Below are 24,475 nucleotides of genomic sequence, written 5' to 3'. Positions count from 1 at the left end.
ATTAATAACATCTCATAGGTATGATCCTATGAAATAGCAAAAACATTTCTAAACACACAAGAACTTATGTTTCCATCACTTGTAACTTGGATTTATGTTATGCATTGACCTGGGCCAGGGAACGCAAAACGTGGCATGTGCTTTTCTTACATTTAGGGTGTTGGTCATGTATTAGCCTCAGACATAATTTGTGTTGCCCACAGATTTCATCTTTGGTTTAAGTTTCTCACTTATTTTAACTAGATTAAAGGGTGAAGCTGTAGTTTTCCCATGCTATTACTGACTGAAAAGGTTTCAAGAAATCTTTGATTTGCTGACATCTGACTTTCTTGGCTTGTAATGACCCAACTATAAAAGTCAAAATGTTAGTGAATCCTAGAATTATTGCAACTTGATTAAATAAAGAAGAAACATAAAACAAGCACACAGTTTTAGTAAAATATGGCCATGGGGAAAAGTGAAGATGGAATGGATGCTTAGTGAAAAGAGGATGGGCCTCAGGAAACGTCTGAAGGTCAGATTAGAGTTTTAGAGTTAATGATATAGCACTTGAAGGGTGGAAGATGAGAGGTGGATTTATGAGTGTAAGTGAGGACACCCACCACGACCCTAAGGAGAAACCGCTCAGTGCTTACATGTGTATGGAGTATGGTGGTGATATGCAAGTGACAAAGCAGCATAGCACCACATTAGGAGGAGCAGGAATAGAGCAGGTCAATAAGAGGAAGAAGGCAGTCATCACGTTTTATAAATAACCAGACATACTAGGATAGGTTTTACACAATAAAATGTAGCACTAAGGACAAACAGATGTGAAAGGATTATGCACAGACGACACAGTCAAAAGAAAGAAGAAGTATATTAGGACAATTCTGCAGCAAATAACCAAACTGAGGGGAAAAAAGAAATCAGAAAGGGAGGCATAAACTCATGCCAAGCACATCCGAACCTACCCAAATAAAACGATTAAGATACTCAGATTGAAGTAGGCCTGTTTACAGAAGGCATAAAAGTGATGGTCTAATTTCAATAACAATAAAAAAGGCCCCACACAAATTAATAATGTAGAGTGGTTGAATAGCCTGGATAGAGAAATTCTCATTGGCTTAATTGAATCATTATCAAAACAAAACACTACCTTGGCAGGAAATTCATCAATGACTTTAACCAAATCTTGACACCTTTGGACAAAGGGCTTGGTCACACAGTCTGCTTTAAGACTTGCCTGCAACAAGAGAGAAAGTGGGTTAAAACACTGAGAAGTCCCTCAGTCAGGACGTAACTAAACATCAAAGGTGGAACATATACCAAAGTTATGATGGTGCGGATTGAGTTTGAGCAGTCAGAAAAGCAAGGTATCTAGAAGTGGTTTATTTGTTTAACAGACGTATATGGAGAGCACGGATGGCCACATTTTAAAGAACGAGACAACGAAAGTCAGCATGAAACCAGCAGTTATCAAAAGCACCAGTTTTATTCTGAAGTAAGATTCCATTTAAAAAAATGTTGAAACAGAAAACAAATTGATGAGTTAACTGGACTCCATCACTAAAAAGTTCTAACGCAAGGAGCTTAAAACAGTTAGTGTCAGGCAGTTTTAATGAAATACTTTTTAGTTTAATTTACGTGTCATTTCCTGATCAGATTTTTAGTGTGTGGAATCTTTAATTGTGCATGTTATATTATCACCAAGAAGCATTTAATTGTTAGAATGGTGGCAAACAAACCTGTGCTCTGTTTTGCCACGGACTACGTTTCAAAGTCACATTATGCACAACACAAAAACCTCACATGAAACAACAGATGAGAATATAAATATTGAGCCCCTCTTTTCCAATTTTCCAATTCCAATCACAAAACGCACTAATAATCGGCCCCATTCCAGTCAATTATTCACACTCCTTGACGGCAACCATGCACCCTTACACCTTAATTACACTAGATAACAAGTTGCCTCTGGTTTGTTAGAATAGAAATGATTTTGTTCGTGCATTGCTCTATGCAAGTTTGCATTCGCAGCACCATTTTGTATCAGGGCGCCATTTTGTATCATGATCGAAACTAATAATTTGCTATTTCCGAGAAATAACCTCCTCTTGGTTAGGTTTCTCCAAAGCTGAGTTTTGCTACACTAATGAATGCACTGTTCTTATTAGCACATACCTTCCCCACCAGAGGCCTTCTCCCACTTGTCTAGTGGCAGGAACAGCTAGAGTGATCTTGGATAGTAGAGTGCCCGGCCTCAGAATCAAAACTTACTCCCTGTATTTCTTTGTTCAGTTGCACCGGCTTGGAAAATTCCACAACCAGCGTGTTTAGTTCAGTTGTGAGATGTACATAATGTATCTTTATGCATGTCGATTTCAGTCCATCTGCAGCACTCCTAGAGACTGGGCAGACCGGGCTCCACTCTGAGGGTATCTGAATAAAGTTATTGGTTTGTATTCTCTACTGTCTGACCAACTCTTCATTTAGTATGGAAGGCTGAGAGGTGGTCGTGATTGACCCTAATTGGGCCATTTCCTTCGGTTGGCGCCTGAACAGGCACTCCTTCGGGTGAGCGATCCATCCCCTTCTGCAGACGGGGGATGGGCGAAGGGGAGATCGAGGCTATCGTAGTGTCGGACTGACAGATCAGGCATCCCTGCACAAATAGTTTCTGATACTCGCGGCTGCCCCTTCTGTCCTGCCGGACCGTGCCTCGCACAGCGGTAATCCCGACTGAAGTCCTGAACCCTTGGATCTGACCGTTTGGTCTGAAGAGTCGCAGTGGAGAAATAGTTTGTTTGACCTGCATACATCAGGTGAGTTTGTTTTTGGTTCTTTGAGGATATGGTACCGTTTGGTTTGTATATGGCACGTGTCTGAGGATAATTTTTGGGATAAAAGCATATGCAATTGCTTTGCTAGGCATAAATAGTGAACTTATTTTCTTTTGAGAATGCCTGGATTCAGTAAATAGTTTTCCTTGTGCTGTCGCTGTTGTTCTGCAAATGCTCGACTGGAAGAAGATCAGCCGGCGCATGCAGAAGGCACCCCAAATTTTGAAGGATGGTATTGGCCCTCTTATGTTTAGTGCATTATGGCACAAATATACGAAGGACAATGCTGAGTTGCAGTGGCCGTTGACGGGCACTTTTGATAAACAAAAGTTTGAGTTTTCACAGGAACAATTGTTTAAGAGAAGAAGTAGACAGCCTATGTTTGATTCCCTCAGAATGTGGCAGAAAGTAACAAGGCAAAAGACGACTGAAGGCAGAAAAGGAGGCATGGAAAGGGAAAAGGCAGACATTAACTCAGCTGTAGCATATGATAGGGAAAAACAAGAGGCAGGAATTGAATGTACAGATAGAGTGTTTCGGTTGCAAATTGATCGGTCTTATATGGCCCAAGAAGAAAATGATACTTTTGTGGAAGAATTATCAGCTACCCGCCCCCTGCCCCTGTATGCCCCGCAGAGGATATATCCTACTATTCCAGTACCATCACAGACGCCTGTTACAGCTGTTTCAACTGTCCCAGCATCTGCTGTTATTTTGACTGCTGCGGCTCCTGCTCCTCCTCCTTTCCTTTCAGTGTTTTCGCCGTCTGTGGCAACGGTGACTGTCAGTACTCCTGCCCCACCTATTGTTTCAGCATCCTTGGCTCCTGTTCTTACTCCTGCAGCGCAACGGGCAGTGGCTATTGTGCCTGTTACTTCTGTCACTTCTCCCACTTTGGTTTTACATCCCCTGACATCTGAGTAGAAAAGCGCCTGTTCGTGGAGTTGAGGATAGTTTTTTGACAATGTTTGGGGGGGCATATTGGCCCGCTTATTCGATCTGGAGTGGGTGACAGGGAAAAGACCATAGTGGCTAATCAGGCTGCGCTGTGGGCTCGTAATCCTATTTATAGTGTGGAGGATATTTGGGAAGTAATGAGAGATTATGAGCCTTTGGTATAGCAACATGCTCTTAAACATATGTCTTCTATGTTGATTGGCCTTTGGCAACAGCATTTTGGGGATGATGCGCCACAGATTTTATTTGTTATTACAGAGCTGGTTATGTTAGCAGTATGGAGCCTGGCCAAGTTTTCGCAGGTGTGGCTACACTGTTCGCTTATATGGGCCGGTTAAATGAGAAGAGTCCTACTACGGTATCTCAGTTTCCGATGCGAGAGGTTCATTCCTTATATCACCCGGAGATACCAGAGTTAACGAATCAGTCTGGTGGTGTTACTAGACAGGGAGTTGTGGCCAGATTTCAAGAACAATGGGTCTATACTCCGGGGAAAAGAAGTGAGGTTTTGTCTCCTTAGGAACGGCCTTGTCGCTTTTGTTAGTTTTTGTCTCCTAAGACTCATTTGCCTGACCCTAGGAAAAATCCTACTGCTTATTATAAAGTACTGACTGAAGCTGCCTCCTCCACTGTAAGGACTCTTGCTGATATTGAATTGTTTTTTGGTCTTCTAGTTCCGGTTGATATTTGGAGACAGGTGCACCGACAGGATCATGCCGAGGAGTTAGGGGGTACATGAGATGTGATTAAAGGATGGGACCAGGAAAAGAAGCCAGGGGATAAGCCTCGAGCTGAGATACTACCTTGCCCGGTCGCATTATTACATATATGCATACTCTTATTCCACCAAAGAAGGTAAGTTGGGATAAGTTGTCGGCTTGTAAACAAAAGAAAGATGAAAGTGAGTGATTTTTTTTACTCGGTTTGAAGATTAATTTTTGGATTATAGTGGACAGAATTTGTCTATTGAGGGAGGAGTTTGGTTGTTTTTTGACAGATTGGTTTCAAACCTACTCCCTAAAAAAGCGACTCCCTTAAAGGCATCTGAAAGTACATGAAATACTTCCCCCTCTGTTATGAATATGGCTTAATACTATGAACATCGTGATCAGGAGGAGAAAGACAAGAGAGATAAAAAGAATAAGGATTTAAAGACAAAGGTGTTATTGCAACAAGCATATGGGGGTAATAGTAGAAGACGTGGTGGTTCTGCGAGACAGCTTCCGCGCACTAGTAGACAGCTGAATACGATACTGTTGGGGCAGAATCAGTGTGCATATTGTAAGGAGGAGGGCCATTGGTGTAGTGAGTGTCTTGTGCTTTTGCAGAAGGTTGAAGCTCCTAAAGGGCGAAGTTCTCGTGGATGGGGTCGTGGAGCTGATAGGAATCAGAGCGCTGCCTCACAGGGTTGTTCCGATAATAATTATTTTGAGGACCCTCGTGAGGGACAGCACTATCATGAGGATTATGATATGGACGACGTGAAAGAATGTGTAACAGCTAGGACAGCCAGGGGCAGAGTGAGGGGCCAGTTCCGATACCTGTAGATCAGCATGGTCCTTATGTAATGGCGGAATTGCAAGGTTCGACTAAGGTATTCTTGGTGGATACAGGTGCGACAAAAAGTTCTGTTTCTCGAAATATGGTCACTGGGCGGCCCGGTCCGGCCATAATAATGTTTCGTAGGTTTTTCTGGTGTACCGGTTGTGAGCCCCATTTCAAGACCCTTGCATTGACTATTGTCCCTTCTTTGCTGATGTCTAATTGTGGTGAGAACTTGATGGGTTTGGATTTATTGAAGAAACTGCATGTGACAATTTATTGTTCCCCGGCTGGTGTTTATTTGACAATGGGTCCGGATGTAGTCAGTGCTAAGCAGTGTTTATCTTAGGATGTGCCCCTTCCTGTTGTATTTGCTGATGTGCCACCTACCTTGGTTTACGCATTAAGCATAGGTTTCATGCTGCTAACCATCCGCAGTCAGCGGGTTTGGTTGGGGAGTACAATGCTACTCTCAAACTCAAACTGGCGAAGATACATGAGACGACAGGGTTACAGTGGCCAGATGCTTTACTGTTCGCTCTTTTGTCTACAAGAACGACAGCACATTCTAGGACAGGCTTGTCACCGTATGAGGTCGTGTTTGGATGCCCGGCAAATGTCTGGGGTGTCCCACGCCCTCAGCAGTTTTCAGATATTGAGGACCCGTTGTTGATTATCTTTGCCAGTTAACTAAATGTTTACGTTCTATTCACCAACAGGTCCGGGAAGCCCTGCCAGCTACTCCAGAGGATCCCGGACACAACATTCAGCCTGAGGATTATGTACACATAAGGAATTTTCAGTGGAGGAATAGTTTGGAGCTGTGTTTGAGGGGACCGGAGCAGGTCTTGCTTGCTACTCGTATTGCAGTGAAGGTCGCTGGCTGCAAAAACTTGATTCATCCGACCCACTGTCGCAGAATCCCGTTGCTTATGCCTTATGATCAATGGGTGAGTGGAATAGGGGACTCAGAGTGTGAAAAAGTGCCTCAGTTTGTTCCCTTCAGCGACGCTAAGCTGACTTGGACGCAAACGGATGAGGAGAATAACAATGAGCTGAATGCAGCTGTTCCACCGGAAATACGAGCTATCCAGGAACATATTTTCATTGATCCTTCTGTGCCTGGAGCGACTTGGTACAATTAGCGCTATCGGCTGGCGGATGGTGTTCCAAAGGAGAAGAAAGATTAGACAGGGATGGACTGTGTAAGTCAGGGTGCACTTTGCTATAGTAACACCGGAGTTAGTTTAGGGTGCTGAGAAATTTTTGTACAGTTTGAACATTGGACAGGATAGATCGGAAATATTCCCGTGGGGGTATAATATCCTGGTCGACGTAGGAAACCCGAGCTTAGGACAGAGCAAGCTCCACCGCCAGTGCTCAAGAGCGCCAACGTTTTTGACGGACAATAGGAGCCTGTGCTAGTGAGGCTCCGACGGATACTGGGAACTTATATCTTGCTTGCATTTTGCATCCCCCATTTCATCAACTGCTATGCATCCCTTTGGCAGAATGGTTGCTGAAGAAGAGCGGCCAATGATTTTTCCTGTTCACACACATATATCTTGGTCCACAAAGAAAAAAGTCATATGTGATGTCTTTGTGATTGTATTGCCATTGACATTGGGTGGGGTGTCCTAGGATTTGGAATGTGATCAGAATGAACAATCATGAACTATTTCCCATGTCCGAGAGAAAAGAATGACACTAAGCAATATATTTCTAGATACGCACAAGAGATTCTTCGGAGAAGGTACTGCTTGTTACCCCACTCATTCTGTCACTAGTTTATAGACTACATATTCACTTTCTTTAGTGAATTACACTTATACTGAATCCCCTGACTTTATGGAGATAAAAGGAGTGTTTGGATTTGGTTATTCATGACCATGCATGTATCATCGAAAGCCACAGGGGGAGGGCTATCCTTGTTGTGATAATAACACCTATTGCGATAATTTCTATATGTAAGAACAGAACATAATGTTGATGGGTTTGCATTACAAAGAATTGACAATCCCCGAAAGCTGGTTTTTATCCTGCTAGCTGTCCTATTGTCAATAGTACTGATACGTTCATTGTACATAAATTGTTCTGGATTAATGATGTATAAAGAGACGATCCCTTCGGGAAGTGCAGATAATCCAATCACGTTGGAATGAATACTCAATATTTTGCTGTGGATTATGATAGACCAATTTATGCACACCCAGGTTTTTTATTCCTGTCTAACTGGGCTTATTCTAATATGCATAATGGTACAAATGTTGTGGCACTGGGGATGGTGCTACCTTTGGGTGTGCCCTTTAAACGGGCCAAGCCTAAGGTAAAATGAGTGAAATGGACATTAACGAAGGAGTTTTGTGAGGGAGTGACTGATCTCAAAGTCAATAATTAAGGTAACGGTATTACATTTGGGTATATTCTTTCTTCCATCATTACTTTTGGTGGAACTGCTATGGCCAGGCTAGAGAATATTTAGGATGTAAGCTGCAGATATTGTCTAACTCTACAGTTGCAGCTTTGTGTGACATCACCACCCAATTGGAAAGTATGCGAATATATTCTGAGCAGACAAGATATGCAGTTGACTTCATATTAGCTAGGAGTGGTGGTGTATGCACAGTAGTAGGAGATCAGTGTGTAGTCGGGATCACTAATATGGAAAATAATATTATCCAACATATTTTGGATATTCTGGAAAATATTAAGGGAATGGAAAGTGGGAACTGAAGTTGGTCTCTCTTTGGCGGTTGGATTCTTGAAAATGTGATTTATTTCATTGTGATTCTGATTTTTTGTTGTGATCTGGTTCAATGCCTTCTCCTGTTCCTACTTCACCACCCTTCGCACTCCAAAGAGGAGCATATCGATTCATGACACAAATGCTACAATTATGTTGGAAAAGGAGGTAGATGATCTGATGTATAGATTTCATCTCTCCATACAGCCTCATTTCCATGCGAATATATATATATATTTTTTTTCCTTTTGCTACAAAATGTTTAGCTCCTGATAAAAGGAGGGCCGTTAGAATAGAAATGGTTTTGTTCGTGCATTGCTCTATGCAAGTTAGCATTTGCGGCACCATATTGTATCTGGGTGTCATTTTGTATCACGATCGAAACCAATCCTTTGCTATTTCCGAGAAATAACCTCCTCTTGGTTATGTTTCTCCAAAACTGAGTTTTGCTACACTAATGAATGCACTGTTCTTATTAGCACATACCTTTCCCACTAGATAGAGGCCTTCTCCCACTTGTCCAGTGACAGGAATGGCCAGAGTGACCTTGGATATTAAATAGTGTGTGCCCGGCCTCAGAATCGAAACTTACTCCCTGTAGTTGTTTGTTCAGTTGCACCTGCTTGGAAAATTCCACAATGGGCGTGTTTAGTTCAGTTGTGAGATGTACATAATGTATCTTTATACATTTTGATTTCGGTCCCCCTGCAGCACTCCTAGAGACTGGGCAGGCGGAGCTCCACTCTGAGTATATCTGAATAAACAGTTATTGGTTTATATTCTCTACTGTCTGACCGACTCTTCATTTAGTATGGAAGGCTGAGAGGTGGTTGTGAGTGACCCTAATTGGACCATTTCCTTCAGGTTGTAGCACAAATTCTTCATTCACACGTGTTCCCCTTTAGGATTTTCGCTCACAGTATTCAGCCCAATATTATAAAAACACAGAGCAATATTAACATGGCAGAAACATGAAAAATTATGCCATATTCATTCCTTTAAATTCTACAAGTGACAGAGATTCAAATGACAGTTTACATATAAAGGTGGGTGAACAAAAACTAACGTGCTTTCCAAATGAGTAACTGAATTAAAATGATCCAACTCTATCCTGTTTTCAGAAGTACAATGGCTAGGCCTTGGAGCATGTATCTATCATACAACACTAATTTAACCAATTAATCTATGCAATCCAGTCCATAAACAACAGAATGGTTGAAAATATCTGGTACACAACCTTTAGAACGATAAAGCATTGCACGTAGGTTTCGCTTAAGCTATATTCAGCTTCTAATAACATTAAAAAAAACAATTTTTAAAACAGCTGTGGAGTGAATGGACAACGACAAACTTCATGCAATTTATTATCTAAAGACTTACATCTTCAGAAAAGAGAATCCACCACCTCTGAAATATATATAAATGTGTAAAAGATCGTAAAAGACAACTCATAGCGATCGTTCACATTCAACACTCCACTGCTCTCAGTTTGCTCTCTACAACTCTACAAATACACAGACACACAAATACATAAAGGAGTGATGCTCCCACTTACCAGCAGGAAGCTTGGTTGATGTAAAGAGGGAACAGCCATAATGGGTTCTCCCTCAGGCAGAGCCGCAAGTTTCGGCGCACTACTGTGAACGAAAGGGAAACACACAACATACAGAAATCTTAGCTTAATACTACACGTGTTTAAACATTTGTTTTTTTTTAATCTAAAGTTAGTCATACTGAATTGAGCACAAAGAAACTACAGTCAAAAACCAACAAGTGAAAAACATAACCTTAATTCAGACATTAGCAATAGATTATTGCAAACTAATGTAAAATAAAGTGATTGCTTCAAAACTGCTTCGTTATGTGCTTTGGAGCACTGAAGATAGACCAACTCACGATGCAGTATGCTAGCTTTAAACAATCAACACTAGAGACCAAAAGTTACTTTAGTGACCATAAAAAATACTGCCACAACAACTGACCGTTATTGCTGGTTCAAGAGCAGTGACTTGCAAGAACAAGCATTGGTTTAGCCAATAGGACCTCATAAGAATGTAGCCAGACAGCACATTACCATGATTGCTGTGCCGCCAGGGATTGAAGAGCTATGTTGCATTGCCAAATTACATTCTTTAAGTACATGTTTGTTTTTTACAAATTTGGTTGGGAAATAAGCAGCTGTGGAGCTCTGCCAGAGAACTGAAAACTAGTTGTTTTTCATTCATTGTGGATATAAATGAAAGAGAGCTGAGCCCTTACTCCTGATATCTACTGTACCTTTTGTCTAGGTCATGAGTTCCAGAGCAGGTAATGTCACATCAGCCTTTCATCTTTTCGGGGCTATAATTGACTGTGCATATATAAATTATGTCTCGAAGAAAACACGCAAGCGCTGCCTAGGCTCAACTTTAAAAGGTTCTGTTTTGCTGGTAAGGTATGGTATGCTATGGAATGAAGGCCGGGCCTTTCCAATATAGTGCCCAGTGAACAGCACATATAGCTTTAACTAGCATTAGAGTCTTGCTCCATTGTCACTTCTTAAGAAGTCTGGTAACAACAACCTGAGGTACTGCTCCGTGATACAAGTTGGGCTGTGGCCTGGCTCAGAAGGGGCATCCGGTATCAGTCTGCGTTACTGCACCCATTCAGTGCTCCTGCATGGCTCATTAGGGACCTCTTGTAGCAGCTTGCGGTATTGCATCGAGATACATGAAGTGCTGGTGCTTCGCTCTCCAGGTCTTGATACGAAACCTGCCACAGAGTAACCAAATAACCATGTATAGCACAAAGTGAAAACCAAATTGTGCTGCACAAGATGAGATGTTACAGATCATTTAATAGGATCTACAACCTTCGACACTATCTCAAAAGTAAAACATGAAACACGCTAATGATCAAAGAGCTAATCGACTATGGGTTGCAAACGGACAAACGCAGACAATGAAAGGATTGTAAGCAAGAACTGGACTGGCTCCTTAAACAGTGACACACAGTTACTACTGAAAATGAAAGTCACTTTCTGGCCCAACAATATAAATGAGTAGTAAAGAGTTCAGTTACTGACTTCGTTAAAAATCCTTATTAAAACTAAGTGATTCTGCAGGGTGAAAACCAAGAAGGTTGAAAAGGCTGCCAAATCCGGAGAGTGGTAATAGTATAGGTTTAGTGGTACAATGAAGAATACCCGGCAGCACACGTCAGTACTCCAAAGTCCAGATATAAGCAAGAAGTTACGGAACCATAGATTGCTACACTACAAAATTATACAGATGTCTCGTGAAGGTTTACTGGGTACTACCATGCTGTGACAATACCTGTATGTTTAGTAGTACCAATAAAGCATTTGGGTTGATAGGGCATGCTGTAATAGTTTTTGGTACATCCTGTGTCGGTGTTTGTCTTTGGAGGGACCTCTAGTAATCGCATATGGTACTGTGCTTAGGCAGAGTTCCCAGGTGTTAAAAATGCTACTGCAGCTCAATGGTGTTTTTTTTTTATAGAGTATTAGGAGGCTGCCAAATCCAAATAGGATAAATATGCTTGGGGTTGGTAGAATCCTTAAATTTAGCTTTTCACAGTGGTGGTAGTTTATTTTTAAGATGGCCACCATGTTTCAGCACCATGTACTCGGGTGCAAGCACTTGTCACTTTTCTGTGTCTTCTACTGCCCTTATCGATACAGCAAGGCAGCCTGAATGCAATTATAGTGTTTAGTACACAACACTTATGTAATTCTAAAACAAAAAACATTTAAACCCATCCACAGCAGAAAGTATTCATTTTGAGAACAGGAAAATTGACTGCACACATGAACTCTAAACGAAAACGGGAAATAAGCGCCTGCCTGACGTCGGAGCAACTGAACGCACTGAGCGTTCGTCAGGTGCTTTTGGACAAAGGAAAAAGTAGTCCCTTTTACAGCTGCTAAAAAAGGACAGGTGTCAGGCTACAAGTAAAGGGCCACTGCTCCATGGGAGTGAACAACTGAAGAAAAGGTGGGTCAAATAAGAAAGATTAACCACTTGGAAGCAGGGATTTTAAAAGAACATTGAAAGAAACAAGTGAATAGCAATGGGTGGGCTGTAAGCCCACAAAGTATATACAACATGTCTTGAAGAGCCAGAGTAAGCACTGCCGAGGTACAACCTAAAAAGCAAGTGTCCAAGTTTGCCAAACATCAGCCCCCCACACAATTCTACTAAAACACCATTAATGATATTTGACAGGAGACTCTGTCATACATAATTCAGCTTATAAGCATGTCTAGTACAAGAAACCTAGCCAAACTGTTTATAAAAAAAAAAACACTTTCCTTGAACCATTAGCCCCCCCTCTCCCACAGCGCTATAGAATGTAGAGGGTTGGTGACTGCAATATCATTGTGACACATCAAGGAAAGACATTGTATTGTATTGTAATTGCATTTATATAGCGCTTACTACCCCTGACGAGGCTTCAAAGCGCTTTTTCGGTGCTACTCCGGGACCCAAAGAGGATTAGTGTTGAATTAGTATAGCGAAACATGCAGGTACATTTTAAGTGGTGGATAGGTTAGTCAGTTATTTGGATTTGGAATGATAGCAGAAGGATAGAGGAGTAAAAAAGGTTTGTATTTATATAGTGCTTGTTACCCCTGACGGGGTGTTGAAGCACGCTATTCAGGAAGCCCATAAAGGATTAGTGGTGAATTAATATGGTGAAATATGAAAGTAATTTCAGTGGTGGATATTAGTCCGTTATTTGGAGTGTGAAGGATAGAGGAGGGATAAAAGGGGAAGAAAGGTTTGCATTCATATAGCACTTATTACCCTTGATGGATGGATGTTGAAGCGCTTTTCTGGCGAGTAGCACGGCACTCCGGAACCCATAAAGGATTAGTGTTGAAAATTAGTATAGTAAAATATGAAGTAATTTGAGTAGTGGATATGCTATTCAGTTATTTGGTTATTACATCCCACTTTGAGATTCACAGTGCACAATAAGATAGTGAGAGGAAATGTAAAAATGTAAGTGTTCCTGAAAACACTGGAGTCTACACTCAGTCCCCACGCTAGCTCTGTAGCCCCCTCAGGAGGACATGCAGCACATTAGATGCTTCTAACTTAAGGAAGAACCAATGATGCCATGAGAATGGAGGGACATTCTTCAACATATCAAGAAGATCTCTATACAAGCCTGTAGTCCACTGCATTCAGCGTATAAGTGAAGGACGCACCTAACTGTGCCAATTGCCTGAAACTTTTATTTAAAAACTTTTGGGGTTTTTTGTTCACATACAACACGGCAGGATGCCAACGCACATTCTGCACAATCCCAAACATTGGGCGATGGGAAGCAGTGAAGCAGCTCCGTCTGCAAATTCAATACCATTTTTTGACATCACCACTACTGCCACTTTCATGCTAACAATCACAACTAGTTGGGAACAGTCAGGTACCATTCCATCTGGCAACAAGGTACAGTCTGTAGTAGTGTCTCCAAGGACCCCCAAAGGCGAGACCTATTGGCTATGCCAATGCTTGTTTTTCCTGGCAGCCAACCAAAGCCTAAGGAGGGGAAAACTAGACAGATGTAAGTATCAAGCCGAACCTACAATGGAACCTTTCTAGTACTGGCCCAACCTCAAAAGGAGAGAAGGGGGAGGGGTGAAGAATCTGCAGAAGATAGATTATACACCATAAAAAGAGTTATCGGACACAGGGGATACTGTGAAGCAAGAGTTTCTCGACTTCCAGTGCTAGCTGCAGCAAGTAACTAAGTCAATGAAGCCAAGAGGGCCAATGTAACACGATTCAAAATGCAATAACCATCACACACAACCAGTGCTGGACACTTGCTTCTTTCTAAAGGATAAAAGGTTGAGCTAACCCTTGAACGTTCAAACCTGTAACTGTTACGATGCATAAAAACGGCTGCAACCGCTAAACAAACCAAGTGTGCTGTACCTGTGTCATTCAAGCTGAAGAGTGCGGTTAAGATGTATTCCGAATCATTGAGACCCAAACCTATGACTGTCTCTATTTCAGGCAGCACAGGCTGTTGTATAACATTTTAGGACCCTATTGTAATTTTCCTGATTCATGCCCTTATATAGGTATAAATCACCATATCCTTATATAGGCATAAGAATCATAACCATATTTAGACATAGCTCATGCAGTCCAAATACGGCAGGGCTACTTCCACTAGTTCTGAAAATCTACAACGATTTCTTGGAAAACTCGCCTTCAGCAGCTAGGGACATCCCCTTGCTCGAATACTGACTTGTCCAAGAACTCATGGAGTTTTCAAAGAACTGAGACTCTTTAATGACGTTATTATGTCCACCTTTATGTCAAACTCTGTACCTTCAAGGTATAAATATGCCCACACTTGCCATAGCAAACACACGGTGGTTTGGAGCAGTTCGACTATCTACTTGCCCGACACGCCCTGCTACTGCAAGTGCCGAAGGAAGACGATCCTCCAGCAGACGCACTGAGAGAGACGATGTCTTTTTTCCTGCCGAGAAATCCAGCTCCAGTGTTTCCAAGCTACCCTTGCGGGTTGTTGGGAAATCGAGTCCTGAGATTGACTTTCTTCATTCTAAACCAAGGTACAGAGCTGATTAGACCCTAAGAGAAATCTTGGATAGAGTATTGGCAAAGAATACTAGATTTATGCTACACCTCACTTACTTCTTCACTTGTACTAAGCTTAGGTTAGGTACACTGGGGTAGGCGTATTTTAGAAGCACTTTTAGTTGAGTACTTTTAGCCTCTGTCATATATGTATGTATTTATCTATGGTCTAGGAACCATACAATGCTCTTACAGTATTATTTTATTCTACTCTTTTTACTGTATGCATTATATTTTGCAACCAGTTCTATGATAGTAGCAGTTCATTTCTTATGCTTGAGAAAGAAGACTGTTCTATAAATCCTTTTATTGAAAACACCCGTCTATCTATTTCCCTGCACCTCTGGTGTTACGAAGCATGCACGATTGACTGAGTAAAATATCTATCTATTGTTTCCATGACTCTGAAGATCAGTTTTATCTTGGGGAAACAAAGTTGTCATGTTTATGCGGTTGTCAGAAACTAAATCCCTTCTTGTGAACTCAAGAAAGTTTCTAGTGACCTCTGAGCTAGCTGGCACTCACAATTAAGTCTAATATATTTCGATACAGACCTAGTAGACATAAGTCCTACATCACATCTATAGGATATAATATTCCAATGCGCAGAGCCTATTGGGAATGTAGGAACTACACCACAAGGCTAGGTTAATAAGGTTACCAAAGTAAGGTTGATTTCAATGCATGTGTTTCATCTGGAATGTTTACAAAGGGTAATGCTGAGCTTGAAATTTTTATGCAGAAAATGCAAAATATCACTGTAGAATAGAACAAACTAGCTTTGCTAACCAGCACCATATCTGTAGAGCATCTTTTCAGCACAGTGATAACTACTCAACACCCATGGTAAAGTTCACACTACAATAAAGTTATGAGATGGAAGTAGATGCATGAAAATGAAATTGGTCATTTTTTGATCAACTTAAGTTAAATATCAGCTACCAGTCTTACAATGCCATTTTACAGCTATGATCACCAGGAGACAACATAATATTGAGCACTGTTTTTTGCATTCTTTCCCGGTGTGAATGATATGCACAATAACTATTTTTCTACATACGTTGCAAATGTTGAAACTTAGTACAAACACTGAAAAAGTAACAACAGTAATTTATATAAAGTTCACAGTTGTTCGTGCTTGTTGTATCGAACATAGAACATTGCTATTTTCTGTTAAGACAGTGAGTGAATTAATTTTTTATGAAAAGTCTAGGCTATTATGGTCAGATTCAGATTTAAAATGTTTTGTTATTTAGACCTTGGTCTATAAACAGTCAACATAGGTACATACAGAATTACATCCTAAAGCATCTACCCATAAAAATAATTAGAAATACCCCATCATTATACATTCCATTATCCACAATCAATACATAAAAGCTCATACTACCCCACTAAACTCTTGAATTTTGGTTGGAAACCCTTTTAGGGACTTCCCTATTGAGATTAAGAATCTCCCTATTACACATACCACATTTAAGCCATTCATATTTATTAGTAGACTAATGGCTTGATCCCAATTTAACTAAGCTATTATGGTCAGAGGAGCAAAACGTGGAGACTTTAAAAATAAAACTTCCATGGAAATCCTCCTCAACGCCTCATTTGTAAACGTTTTCTTACCCCTATACATTATGGTGAACTTCAAAACTTGCTAAATCTCTCTGGTGTATCTATTAACTTAAGGTCCCCTGTATTTCCAATACTCTTGCCTATCTTCTACCTTCTGAAGGTGGCACCTTTTGCCTTGTCCCTTGGACTACCTGTATCTTCAATATCATCTGCACTCTAGGTCTCTCTTGACCACTGCCTGGAATCTGTATGCATTCCTTGTTCTAAGACAAAGCACCAATATCCTTTAGCATCCTTCTACCTCTACATACTCTGCAGCAGCCTACGCCTGATATACTTCAGGCACCTGTTGACCCACCAGAGTATACTACAGGTGCCTTGATCCCAAGGAACTACCAGGCTGGGACTGTCCACCACAATCAGCTAATAGATGCCTAATAGATGCCGTTGCTCCCCGTCCATGTGCATCCCTTACTTCCATATCTACTGAGCCCTCTGCCCCCCATTGATATATGTGAGCACCATGCCCTAAAGCTCTTTTGGACCTCCTTCCGTTATGTCTCTTACCTTGCTCACACTATTTGGAAGCTTTCTAATCCATCATTGAAGCCTCGATCCTGGCAAGACACTCCTTTCCATCTCTTGCCTACTGCAAACTGTATGTAATCCTGCATAACAAAATGTGAATGCATGTAACGGGACGCCATTATAATGCCCTATTCTTCACAAAAATGTTTTCCATGCCTCTATATTACATATCAATATATAAACAAGCATTGGCATAGCCAATAATTCTCGCCTTTGGGACCTTATAAGTGTTTAGCCATGCAACAGTTGAAGTTGTTGCACCATGGGGGGCGTGGCTTGGCTGAGCAGCGGGATGGCCGCACTCTAGAGCGGCTCCGTCAGCCGGGTAATTAATCCGATATAAATCCGGAAATTCAGCGCGAGTTCGAGATCCCAACAGCGAGATACCATCCATGACTCTTACAGGCTGTAGGAAAAAATCTGCGTGAGGCAGCCGTAGGCCGCGGTGCGGCTGAGAAAGACCCGAGACAGAGTGAGGCCTGCTGCCCTGACCTCCGGGCTGAGCCGGGGACCTCGATTTTGGTGCCCCCCGTGCAACTCTGAGCGGGTGCTGTGAACTTGCGGCACAGTCAAGGGGCTGCAAGCGGGCATAACGAGGAGCCGGGCAGCGTATGCACTGGAGCCCGGCGGAGACAGCGGTGCCTCCTGGGAGGGGGCCTGGAGTGAAGCAGAAGCGGCGGGAGGACGCAGTTGTGAAGGTCGGCGCTGCCGGCCTGCGATTGAAGGAGGCGTGTGAGGCTGAGCACCCGCGAAAGACAACAGGTACCACTGGGAATAGCGGGGGAGGGGACAGCGGCCTGTACCTGCGGTGCTGGAGGCTGTGGCCCGAGGACGAAGACGGCCTGGAAACGGCTGGATAGTGGGGCCCCCGAGGCAGTACAAGCAGCAAAGCCACCATTTTGAAAACACTGCCGGCAGGTTCCTGGAGGCACACTATTACACACTAAATCAGCACAAAAAAAGGGGAGTAAGCGGAAATTGCTTGAGAACGCAGAATAGCCCTCCTCATAGGCGTGGGGAAGAACGGCAGGAGGGCGAGCTGAGGTGGCAAGCTTGGTTCACACTGGCACCCACTCTCTGGGAGAGGCGAAGACTGTGGCCACAAGAGCACTATCCAGAGTGGCATAATTGGAAAACATCCTAGGCCACACATATATCCCATAAAGCTGCGAGCACGTCCGAATGTCATTAGCAGCGGGCGGGAAGGGGGCGCTGCAAAGGTGACACTAACGGCCACGTCAGGAAGTGCATGATTGGTGTAGCTAGTGGGGCGGACAAGGAGATACCTGATTAAAACAGCGCCACATAAGGACGACATACTGCCTGCGAAAGGGCAAAAGATACCCACACATGGAACAACACAATCGTAGGTGGTGTGGTGCGAGCGGATAGCCACAGTATTGGAGTAGTGTGCTATCCCGGCCTAGAAGTGTGCGATGCATTGAGGAGGAAGGGCGGTAGTGCGCCAACAGAACAGGAGTTCCGACAGGACTGGTAACGAAGAGGAGACATATTCGCCTTTTGGACGCCTGGTAGTACGCAGAGCCAAAGATGGGGAAGCCGGACACTAGACAGCCAAGACTCAATTTTGAGAAGAAGGCTGCCAAAGGTCCCGAAGCAGACAATGGGCCACAAGGTCAATCGGAGGAGCCCGCAACGTCCCAGCCGCCGCCCGACGATATCCGCGAAATGTTTAAAGATTTAAAGTCCAGTCTCCAGGGTATAGATGCCAAGATGGACTCCCTAGCCGAAAGAATGGACAGGATAACGCAGAGGATGGATAAGCAGGAGGGCCGTGTGAGTGTCCTTGAAACCAGAATCACTGAAACTGAAGAAGGACAGACGGAAATGAACAAGAAGTTAAGGAATATGGACGGGATCCTCTACGCTATACAGCAAAAGAACGAGGATTTGGAGGCTAGATCGCGCCGCAACAATGTACGCATTACCAGAATTGCGGAGACTACAAACATCCCGAATATGGAGAAGTACATCGAAAAAATGATGTCAGATCTATTTGGTCAGGACCTGTCCGTCATGTTCCTGGTTAAGAGAGCGCATCGCACGTTGGTGCCGCTGCCAAGACCGGGGGTGCCAGCACATCCGGTCCTTGCACGCATCCTGAACTATAGAGACCGGGACACAATACTGCGCCGGGCGAGGGAAAGGGGAGACATTCAATACGATGAAAACTACATAACGTTGTGTCCGGACTTTCCTCCAAGTTCAATCAGCACGGAGGGAATTTAATCCTGCTAAGAAAATCTTTCAACAGATTGGCACCAAATACTCCTTGATATGCCCGGCCAAACAGAGTACAGGGGCCCGGGAAACCCATCTTCTTTACAGATGCAAAAGCGGCGCTCACGTACGCAAAGCAGCTGGCCAAGGATCACAAACGGCAAGAGGCGACCGAAGACCAGAGGGCTGAAACCAACCTCAGTGATAATGACTGATCAAAGGGAACCAGATGGCTAGGCGCACACATAAGTACTGTATGTTGGACGTAGAGTCCCGACCCTGACTGTTATTAGAGGGAGGTTTGGATTGCTATTGCTGCTGCCTGTAAGAACTGTGAATTTATAGGTTACTCACTAAAATAGAAGGACATATACTGATACATATACAATGTAGTTTATTTTGGAAGATTGAACAAATGCGTTGCACTCCCGGCCAGCCTGCCACAAGCGCAGGGGTGTATAGCCGGCTAACCCATGTACCCGACTGGGATGATTCCCGTGCGTTCACTGCTGTGGACCATTTGTTTACAGCTAGCGGAGATATGGGAGGGTAAATCACAACCTGTTTGGGGGGTTGGTGTGGGAGGTCGGAGGGGCAGTGAATTGTTTTTCTATTTCATGTTTGTTCTGCCACATACTGTGTCGAAATGTCTGCATCTATTGAAAATGAGCATTGCTGGTGAGGCCACACATTCCCGGGGCCAGATGGATGGTGCCGGAGATATAGCAAAACAGCCTGGCACTATGGGTTCTAGTGCACAACATGCTCGCATGACTTCACTGTTGGACAGGCCACATGAAGGGCTCGCTCCCTCCCCGCAGGACAGGGCCCGGGCCACCGTCAGCACCATTGCCCGGCCCAGCCGCCATCTTGGACACGGCACCACGCGGCCGCGCGGCCTCAGCCCGACCCCAACCCCGGGCCTGGCCAGGCCCCGACATCCCGGCACCACCCTCCACCCAGGAGGTGAACGGACCACTTGGCTGGACGTGGTTGGAATACGTGAACTATTTCAGCCGAGCCTTCGAGGGGTGGATCAAGGGTAACAACGTAACCACTTACGAACAACTCTTCAATATCATTGTGTGGGAGCACCTCTCCAACAACTGCTTCGTCGAGCTCAGGCAGCACCTCCTCGACAGTAAATTGACTGAACCCCGGCAGCTCGCCACCGAGGCTGACCGGTGGGAGAGCACCCGAGTGGCCCGGAGTGGGCCGAATGAGCAGAACAGAATCAACCAAGGTCATCATCGTCCCCGAGGAGGAGGAGGAGGCCCGGGCCGGGGCAGAGACGCCGTCCCGGCCGCACCCACTAACGCCACCCCGGCCCCAGCAGGCCGGGGAAACCCCCCGATGCGCCCGGGGTTCCGAGCTAACGTGACGTGTCATCGATGCCAGCGAGTCGGCCACTATGCCAGTGACCCGACCTGCCCGAAGAACCAGGCCCCCGGGCCCCGCCAGATGGCGGCCGCCGCCCTGGGAGAAGAACAAGTCTCCGAAGACACGGAAACCTATGAGTCGGAGCAGTTCGAGTGGGAACCCGCCGCCATGACCCTGGCATGCCTAGGAGGAAGAGACATGGTCCCGCGGACTCCCCTGCCCGCCAACACTCGGAAGTACAGCCAATGGGTGAGCATCAATGGGCGCAAGGCCGAGGCCCTGCGTGACACCGGGGCCAGTGTGACGGCCGTCCGCTGTCACCTGGTGACCCCAGAACAAATCCTACCAAACGTACTTTGCCCCGTCCGATCGGCAGATAACTCGGAGAGCCTGTGTCGGATGGCCTGCGTCCCCTTCGAATGGGGAGGAGTGTCCGGCATGCTGAAAGTAACTGTCCGTGACGATGCCCCCGTAGACTGCCTCCTGGGGAACGATCTCGAGAGCTCCCCGTGGGCCGCTGTGGAAAGAAGAGAGCATCTGGGGATGTTGGGTCTCCCGGACTGGGCGTGCGTAACCACCCGGTCCATGGCCACCCGCACCATCCCTAGACCAGAAGAACCAGAATGGGCAGCACCTCCGCCCTCGATCACTTCAGAAGAAGACTTCCTCCAGACCGACCACCCGGACCCCACCCCAGAGGGGTCCACACAGCCCCCCGAGCTTCCCGACCTGGCTCAGTGGCGCCAAGAAGGGGGGCCCACCCATGAACAATTCCGGCAGGAGCAAAAGACCTGCCCCTCCCTCGAGGGATTGCGTCAGCAAGCGCTCGCCCAGAGCCAAGGAGACACCACCGGGGCCCACTGGGTTTATTGGGACAATGACCTCTTGTACAGCGAACAGAAAATCGCAGAACTGGGGGCCGGGCGAGTGCTGGTGGTGCCCCTCCACTTCAGAGACTTCCTGTTGAACCTAGCCCATGATGTCCCCCTGGCCGGGCACCTGGGCCAAGACAAGACCTACCACCGCCTGGTGACTCACTTTTTTTGGCCCAAAATGAGAAATGACGTATCCAACCATTGCCGGTCCTGTCCGACCTGCCAGGCCAGCAGGAAGAGCGGCCGCAAACTCAAGGCACCCTTACAACCATTCCCCGTGGTGACCACCCCGTTCGAAAGGGTGGGAATAGACATTGTGGGGCCCCTGGACCCCCGAACAGCACAGGGGCATCGCTTCATCCTGGTCCTGGTGGACCACGCTACCCGCTATCCTGAGGCGGTCCCCCTTCGTACTATAACAGCCCCAGTAGTGGGTCGAGCCTTGATGGGGATCTTCTCTCGAGTGGGCTTCCCCCGGGAAGTCGTCAGCGACAGGGGTACGAACTTTATTTCAAAGTATATGAAATCCCTCTGGCAACAGTGCGGAGTCACTTACCGCTTCACCACCCCCTATCACCCCCAGGGGAACGGACTAGTCGAGCGGTTCAACCGCACCCTCAAGGGGATGATCATGGGGCTGGAAGAACCCCTACGCCGCCAGTGGGACGTGCTACTACTGTGCCTCCTCTTCGCCTACCGAGAAGTCCCCCAGAAGTCCCTCGGCTTCAGCCCCTTCGAACTCCTGTACGGACACCCCGTTCGCGGGCCTCTCAGCCTAGTGAAGGAGGAATGGGAGATGGCCCCCCTAAAGACCCCCCCGGACGTCTACAAATACCTCCTGACCCTCCGCAATCAGACCCGGAAATTCAGGGAAATCGCTAAAGCCAATCTAGAGGCCAGTCAAGAGGACATGAAGAAGTGGTACGACCAACATGCCTCCTCCCTCGAGTTTGAACCGGGTCAGCAGGTATGGGTGATGTCCCCCATCGAACCGTGTGCCTTGCAAGACAAATGGACGGGGCCCTTCAAGGTGATCGAGCGCAAGAGTCCCGTCACCTATCTCATCGACCTGGAGTCCCCCCGGAACCCCCTCCGGGTCCTCCATGCCAACAGGCTCAAACCCCACTTCATGCGCTCGGAACTCAGCCTGCTGATGGCTACCGACAGTGGTACGGAAGGAGACTCCGAGCCCCTCCCTGACCTGCTGAGGACTCGGGAAAGGGATGGCTCGGTGGACGGGGTCCGACTCTCCGAGGCCCTGACCCCAGAGCAGCGTCAAGATTGCCGGGCCCTCCTGCTGCCGTTCGCAAACCTGTTCTCCCTCGCACCCGGAGTCACCTCCTGGTGCCTGCACGACGTGGACACGGGGGACAGTCCTCCTGTCCGACACCGGGCGTACCGAGTACCGGATCGGGTACGTACATGCATCCAAGAAGAAGTCTCCAAGATGCTCGCCCTCGGGGTCATCGAGCCTTCGGACAGTCCCTGGGCCAGCCCGGTCGTCCTGGTCCCCAAGGCCGCGGCACCGGGCACCACACCTGAGCTCCGATTCTGCATCGACTATCGGGGGCTGAACGCGGTCACCCGAACCGACGCTCACCCTATCCCCCGCGCAGATGAACTGGTCGACCGCCTGGGGGCAGCCCGCTACCTAAGCATCTTTGACCTGACAGCGGGCTACTGGCAGATCGGCCTCACCCCCGGGGCCCAAGAACGTTCCGCTTTCTCCACCCCGGACGGACACTACCACTTCAGAGTGATGCCCTTCGGCAGGAAGAACGCTCCAGCCACCTTTCAAAGACTGGTGAACCAGGTATTGGCGGGCCTCGAAGAATTCAGCGCCGCCTACCTGGACGACATCGCGGTATACAGCCGCCACTGGGCAGACCACCTCCACCACCTCCGAGAGGTCCTGCAGGCCCTCCAACAGGCCGGCCTCACCATAAAAGCCAGCAAGTGCCAAATCGGCCAGGGGTCCGTAACCTACCTCGGACACCAAGTGGGGAGCGGTCTGGTGGCTCCCCTCCAACTCAAGGTAGCTGCCATCCAGTCCTGGCAACCCCCCGAGACACAAACAGAGGTCCGAGCCTTCCTGGGGCTCACCGGATACTACCGGCGGTTTGTGAGGGACTATGGCAGCATTGTGGGGCCCCTCACGGAACTCACGTCCAAGAACAGCCCAAAGAGAGTCAACTGGACGCCCGACTGTCAAGCAGCCTTCGAGACGCTGAAGGCCGCCATGTGCACCGCTCCTGTACTCCAGGCCCCCGACTACAGCCGCGAGTTCATCGTGCAGACCGATGCCTCCGACCATGGGGTTGGGGCCGTCCTCTCCCAACTGAACACCGAAGGGGTGGACCAACCAGTGGCCTTCATCAGCAGACGCCTACTGCCCCGAGAACAGCGCTGGAGCACCATTGAGCGAGAGGCCTTCGCTGTGGTATGGGCCCTCAAGAAGCTCCGGCCGTACCTCTTCGGAACCCATTTCCGGGTACAGACGGACCATCGGCCCCTGCAATGGCTCATGCAGATGCGGGGGGAGAACCCCAAACTATTGCGATGGTCCATCTCCCTGCAGGGGATGGACTTCACTGTGGAGCATCGCCCTGGTCAAGACCACGCCAACGCGGACGGCCTGTCCCGCTTTTTCCGCCTCGACGAGGAAAGTCCCCAAGAAGATGGGTGACTCTCCCCGCCTTCAGCTGGGGGGGACGCATGTTGGACAGGCCACATGAAGGGCTCGCTCCCTCCCCGCAGGACAGGGCCCGGGCCACCGTCAGCACCATTGCCCGGCCCAGCCGCCATCTTGGACACGGCACCACGCGGCCGCGCGGCCTCAGCCCGACCCCAACCCCGGGCCTGGCCAGGCCCCGACATCCCGGCACCACCCTCCACCCAGGAGGTGAACGGACCACTTGGCAGGTCAATGGGAGTACGAAGTGTCGATGGCTCTCCCCCGCCAGGTGCCGAGCACCCCCAGACTCCTCGGGCGCTGGCTCCACCCCCCTGCTGGGTGTCTGGACTCCCTCATCCCAGACCTCCCGACCTCCAAGAGCGAGGGTCCGGACATCAAAGGGCGCCAGACCTATAACTGAGGCAGCCCCAGGACAGGAAGGCAGTTGTATCCTGGAGTCG

At 46.7% G+C, this 24,475-nt stretch overlaps 1 protein-coding gene across 4 annotated transcripts in view; it reads right to left on the bottom strand.

Annotated features, from left to right (window-relative positions):
• SMPD4 (sphingomyelin phosphodiesterase 4) overlaps positions 1–24,475 on the bottom strand; it is a 641,449-nt gene that overhangs the window by 592,852 nt on the left and 24,122 nt on the right. For 3 of the 4 annotated variants that reach the window (XM_078667774.1, XM_078667777.1, XM_078667776.1), the window contains exons 2-3: positions 9,620–9,701; positions 1,139–1,225 (exon numbers count right to left, since the gene is read on the bottom strand). In XM_078667774.1, coding sequence (XP_078523900.1) covers positions 1,139–1,225; positions 9,620–9,658 — 126 coding nt within the window. In that variant the 5' untranslated portion in view covers positions 9,659–9,701. Of the gene's footprint in view, positions 1–1,138; positions 1,226–9,619; positions 9,702–10,625; positions 10,816–24,475 lie in introns of all 4 variants that reach the window. The other variant, XM_078667775.1, reaches the window with a different exon arrangement.

This window comes from Lissotriton helveticus, chromosome 11 (assembly GCF_964261635.1).
Source record: "Lissotriton helveticus chromosome 11, aLisHel1.1, whole genome shotgun sequence".
Taxonomy (NCBI): domain Eukaryota; kingdom Metazoa; phylum Chordata; class Amphibia; order Caudata; family Salamandridae; genus Lissotriton; species Lissotriton helveticus.
This window is presented reverse-complemented; position numbering and strand designations above follow the sequence as displayed.